This window comes from Cibotium barometz, chromosome 8, assembly GCF_041138505.1.
Source record: "Cibotium barometz isolate CiBa-2024 chromosome 8, ASM4113850v1, whole genome shotgun sequence".
Taxonomy (NCBI): domain Eukaryota; kingdom Viridiplantae; phylum Streptophyta; class Polypodiopsida; order Cyatheales; family Cibotiaceae; genus Cibotium; species Cibotium barometz.
In genome coordinates this window covers 15,892,024-15,897,642 of record NC_141053.1, presented here as the reverse complement: position 1 = coordinate 15,897,642, position 5,619 = coordinate 15,892,024, and the positions used below count along the sequence as shown (strand labels likewise).

General features: G+C 41.6%; 1 protein-coding gene across 1 annotated transcript; it reads left to right on the top strand.

Annotated features, from left to right (window-relative positions):
• Positions 1–1,372: 1,372 nt before the first annotated feature.
• LOC147635959 (polyamine oxidase 2-like) lies at positions 1,373–5,214 on the top strand. The gene is made up of 10 exons (XM_086801378.1): positions 1,373–1,898; positions 2,399–2,505; positions 2,594–2,682; positions 2,763–2,876; positions 2,963–3,050; positions 3,151–3,236; positions 3,349–3,451; positions 3,885–3,982; positions 4,170–4,599; positions 4,704–5,214. Exons 1-10 carry the CDS (start codon positions 1,856–1,858, stop codon positions 5,013–5,015), a joined length of 1,470 nt encoding a protein of 489 aa, XP_086657504.1. The 5' UTR covers positions 1,373–1,855; the 3' UTR covers positions 5,016–5,214.
• The last annotated feature ends 405 nt before the right edge of the window (positions 5,215–5,619 follow it).

Genomic DNA, 5,619 nt, shown 5'->3' with positions numbered 1-5,619 from the left:
TTATCTCTAAAGCAAGCATCGAGTAATGAAACATATTTTACCGATAGTAATGAGTGGCTGATACAAAGAAAATTTCAAAACTTATTTTCTTAAAATATTATCAATATTTAACTTATATTCATGATAAATCTAGCATCATAAGTTACCTAATCTATATTAGAGACATGCCTAATTTCTATCTTTATGATGATAAAATAATAAATCTAACCTAGATTCCTTTATGAGATTTAAATAAATATATGACCTAATAAAAGGTGAATTAGTGTTGCTAGTTTATCAAGGTGCTAGCCTCATGGGAGAAATAATCCATTTACGATGACTTTGCTCCATGCAAGCACTATTCTCACGGTCTCTCGAAAGAACAGTTCATAAAAGGTGAAACCTATATTAGTCTTGCTAGTTTATCAAGGTGCTAGCCTCGTGGGAGAAATAATCCATTTACGATGGCTTTTCACCACCTATGTGATGTGTTGGCCATAGGTATGAAAATGCAAGACGCTAGAGATGGCATTGCCATTACATTTGCATTTTTTCTTGCTTCGTTTAAGAGAAAGAAATAGTGAACCTAACAATAAGCGTGGATTGGCTATTCAAACCAAAAAGTTGGGTAGTCCTCTGTGTGTGTAAAGGGCACTATTCTCATGATCTCTCAAAAGAATAGCCGTAAAAGGTGAAACCCTTATTAGTGTTGCTATTGTCATGATCTCTCTCCGTGTGTAAAGGGCATTATTCTCATGATCACTCGAAAGAATAGCCATAAAAGGTGAAACCCTTATTAGTGTTGCTAGCACCACTACTTTCCAAAGTGCTAGCCTATCCTTGAGGGAAAATAAATCCCTTTACAATGACTTTTCACCACCTATGTGATGTGTGGGCAATAGGTATGAAATGCAGGAGGTTAGAGATGGCATTGCCTTAACTTAAAGAAATAGTGAACTCGACAATGAGCCTCGTTGTCTAGGTCAAGCCTGGCTTCTCTCTATTTTCACAAGTATGACTAGGACCAACATAGACCATGCCCATAATAGTGTGGGAGGAGGCAGTGAATTTTTTTAAATAAAAAAAAAGCCTTTTTTCTTAAATCTATAAAGATAAGTGTTGACCCCACCAGTTCCATCGAAATTCATTCATTAAAAGAAGGGCCGAGATATGAAAAATCTATAAGGATAAGACTCTTTAACGCGACCGGTTTCATCGAAATTCATTCATTAAAAGAAGGGCCGAGATATGAAAAATCTGTGCAATATTTTCGATTTTTTTCTTAAATCTAGAATGGTAAGAATACATTGATTTGTAAGAGGGAGAGTCATGCATCAGATCCACAAAGAGAGAGGGAGAGTCATGCATGACACTACAAAGGGGGGGGGGGGGGGGGAGTCATGAGGGGGACATGACCGGGCATTAGTGCTCCCAAAAAGCCATTCAAAGGTTGGAGGGGTGGTGCAGACACAGAAGATCGGACGGCTACAAAAGGGGCGCCGTAGCCTTAATAGGTCAGGAGAGCAGCCACACTTGTTCTTCCAGAAATTGTTTCCGCCGACTAGTCTCTGTTTTTGCCCTCAAGGGATTCCTTCGTGTTATTTTGCAAGATCTCTCCCTTTCCCCCTTGTGTGTGTGCATTCCTCGCCCCCCTCTTACCAAGCCGCATGCCGGAAACACGCAGGTCTCTTCCTTGCGTCTCCCTCCTCGTTAACCTCTGCATGAGCCACTGTAAGTGCCGGAGGTTGTACTTCACGTCTGGCCAATTGCTCCGATCCGTCCTCATACACCAATTCTCGTTTTTAAGTTTCTTAAGTAGTCTTAATTATCTCTCAATTAATCGCAAGATCTGCCCCAAACCAATCCTAGAATCGCCATGGAATCAACAAAGACAGAGCAACGCCAGACAATCCAATCAGGTACATCCAATTTTATTTGTCTGCTTTTTGGATTGTTGTGGTTTGCAATTTATGTTGTGACTGAATGCCAGATAAGTGTAAGAGACGGCCGTCTCCGTCCGTGTGTGTGTGTGTGTGTGTGTGTGAGAGAGAGAGAGAGAGAGAGAGAGAGAGAGAGCGTGCATGCAGGCACAGAATTATAGAGGAGATCAGGTAAAGCTTGCCTTTGGGACGAAGAAATGACTGCAAAATATGGTCTTTTGGGCAAATGGGTTAAATGTGGGCAAGCAAGGTGGGTGCAAAAGATTGCTTATTTGGTGGGTAGAAATGGGATATGCTGGTTCCTGGACATGAATGGTCTTTTGATGGGCAAAAGATTGCTTTTTTGGTGGGTGCCAAAGATTGCTGTTTTGGTGGGTAGAGATAGGCTATGCTAGACATGAATGGTCAATATGGGTTTGGCTTGAGATGGGTAAAGAGATGTACATCAAGCCTACTCCGAATTGTAATGACTTTTGCAGGCCCATGTTCTGCCCTCAACAAGATGTCTCGTCCTTCGGTCATCGTAATTGGAGCTGGCATTTCAGGCTTGGGTGCAGCTCGTGCATTACGGAATCGATCTTGCAAGGTAATCACCTTGCAATGATATTAACAACTCTTTGCTTTAAAGTGCAAGATTGTAGTAAGCATAATGCTAGAGCTTCTCTAACATGCAGGTTACCGTGCTCGAGTCACGGGAACGTTTGGGCGGCCGCATCCATACAGACTATGTGAATGGGTTCCCAGTCGACATGGGCGCTTCATGGTAACATTGATGCTTTCCAACTTTTTTCACATCTTCATCAGCATGCCTTATTGGAGAACTGATCCTCCTTATGGTGACAGGTTACATGGAGTCTGCAAGAAAAATCCCCTGGCAAGTTTGATTGGGCAGCTGGGACTTTGCTTGTACCGGACTAGTGGAGACAATTCCGTACTGTACGATCATGATTTAGAGAGGTAGGAGAGCACATCTTTTTGTAGGATTGTGTTTAACATTTCAGCTGCTTGTATGTAGATCCAAGTGATTTGGTATGTGATTGTAGCTATGCTCTTTTTGATATGGACGGTCACCAAGTCCCACTAGAAATGGTCACGGAAGTTGGAGAAAAATTTGAAGCTCTTCTAGAAGAGGTATAATGAACTTCCTTCTTGTTTCTGTCAGAGACAGAGTGGGTATAGTTACATAGGTTTCTACAAAATTTTCATGGGTTCTCACTAGCTCATTGTATAGGCCAAGAAAGTCAGGGACAACTATGAGGACGATATGTCTGTATCAAAGGCATTCTCTCTTGTGCTGGAGAAACGGCCGGATCTGAGGTTTAGTTTTTTTATCAGACCTGCTTTAATTGATGAAAGTGCTTTGGCGTATGGGAGAATCCTCTTCCTTAGCTTTAAGGATATGACCCCAGTAATTGTGTCTACATAGCAGATTGGAGGGTCTTGCGCACAAGGTCTTACAATGGTACATATGTAGAATGGAGGGATGGTTTGCTGCTGATGCCGATAAAATATCTGTCCGTTGTTGTGATGAGGTAAGACTTATGTATTTCAAATTCCCAGCCTTGTGTACTCAATGAAACTTTGCACTGCAACTTGACATTGCACGTGGGATTTACCAAGTATGTTTATGGAACACCACTTCTGTGCGTTGCTCCATGAGCAAGAAGTGGGGAGTTTCTATGCCATGCAACTCTGACATTGCATGTGGGATTCTCTAAGTAGTTTATGCAACACCACATCCATGCATGGTCCCTTGATAAATATTGTGTATGCGAGAAGCCTCCAATTATACACTCTTATTTACTACATATGCATAGGTTTTCACATGTATAAAATCCCTCCTACCTGTTTTGTATACGTTGTGTGTCCAAGCTCAAGAAAAACCTATACTGTCCATCCACCCTTATGCTACATATGCATTACATGAGTAAAACCCCTTGGCTAAAACCTCCTTTGAATTTACAGGAGGAACTTCTTGAAGGCGGACATGGGCTCATGATCAATGGTTACTCACCTGTCATATCAGCTCTCGCTGAAGGTCTTGACATCCGCCTAAATCACAGGCATGTATCAGACTTGTAGCTTTAGTTATTATTTGAATTCAATTCAAGGTTAAGTTTAACCTCCAGCATGGTGAAAGGGCAAGAAGGCCTGTAAAAAGGATGCCTTCTCCATGGGACAAGTCATTGTGAAAACCCCAAGTCTCATTAGTGCTTATGCTTGTGCTCTGCTGAATTAATGTTTGAGCAGAGTGACAAGAATCATACGCAAGTTTCATGCTGTGCAAGTGCTCACTGAGGATGGCAAGGTCTTCAATGCAGACGCAGCTGTTATTACTGTGCCTCTGGGTGTACTCAAGGCAAACCTTATCAAGTTTGAGCCACGGCTACCAGAGTGGAAGGAGGCAGCGGTCACTGACCTGGGGAGTGGCAACGAGAATAAGATTGCTTTGTTTTTTGATAATGTCTGCTGGCCGAATGTGGAGTTTTTAGGTGTTGTTGCTCCCACATCGTATGGTTGCAGCTATTTTCTTAACTTGCACAAGGCAACGGGTCACCCTGTCCTCGTGTACATGCCTGCAGGAAGCCTTGCAGACGACATAGAGAAATTGTCAGATGAAGCAGCTGCTAGCTTTGCTGTGCTGCAATTGAAAAGAATATTGCCGCATGCAACCGAACCTGTAAGCCACATCGTTGTTTCAACTAGCAGTAATACTGACTTGTCATGGTTTCATTCATCATTGGAAAGGGGGTGCTGAAGTGTCCTATGCTGATATGTTTGCAGATACGGTATCTGGTTTCTCATTGGGGTACCAACATAAATTCCCTCGGATGCTATAGCTATGATGCTGTTGGTAGACCACATGATTTGTATGCACGTATGCGGAGTCCGGTGGATAATCTCTTTTTTGCAGGAGAAGCTACGAGCTCAAATTTTCCAGGAACTGTACATGGGGCTTTTGCAACTGGTCTCATGGCAGCAGAAGATTGCTGCAGAAGCTTCATGCAAAGTTACAGTCATTTGGCTCTGTTTCAGCCGGTCATGGCAGAGGGGGTGCCAAGCAAGATGGTGCCCCTTCGGATATCAAGAATGTGAGATATCAAGGATGTGATTTTAACTTGACAATCTTTTTGCTATGGTATGGATCCTTTATGCCCAGCTATGGCAGATATTAAGATTATGATGTAGGTTGTTGTCTTTTACGTGCTTTGTTTGGATTTGTAACCAATGTTTTCTATAAGTTGAGGAGGTGCACTCAAATCATATTTGCTCTAATAGTATATCTTATTATGAATGTGCTTCTGAGAGTTTTCTTAGGGTGGCACGGTATAGAGTAGTCGATGGTCCAAGATAACAAACAATTAGTGCATAGGAATGAATTAATTTAATATCAAATGCGGTTTGATCTGATTTTAGGTTCTTAGCTTCCACAAGTTGTCACTTGGCATGGTGTAGACCATCAATCTATTCAAACTTTAAAAAATCAAACATATATCATACCTTTCACCATTCTACAACTATCTTATCCACTCACATATGCACATAACCTTAACAAAATTGAAAGTAGGGACTTTAAAGCATTTAACGAAGAAGCAGGAAGAAGCTAAAGCACGGATGAAGAAATGTTATGGTCCGTTTCTACACTTAAAAAAACTCTCATTCAAGTACTTACAAAACTCTCATTCAAGTAAGTCTTAAA

Coding starts and splice junctions, on each gene's coding strand:
- LOC147635959 (XM_086801378.1), top strand. CDS start 1,856: ATGGAATCAACAAAGACAGAGCAACGCCAGACAATCCAATCAG. Junction 1,899..2,398: donor ACGCCAGACAATCCAATCAG/GTACATCCAATT, acceptor TGACTTTTGCAG/GCCCATGTTCTGCCCTCAAC. Junction 3,051..3,150: donor TTGAAGCTCTTCTAGAAGAG/GTATAATGAACT, acceptor CTCATTGTATAG/GCCAAGAAAGTCAGGGACAA.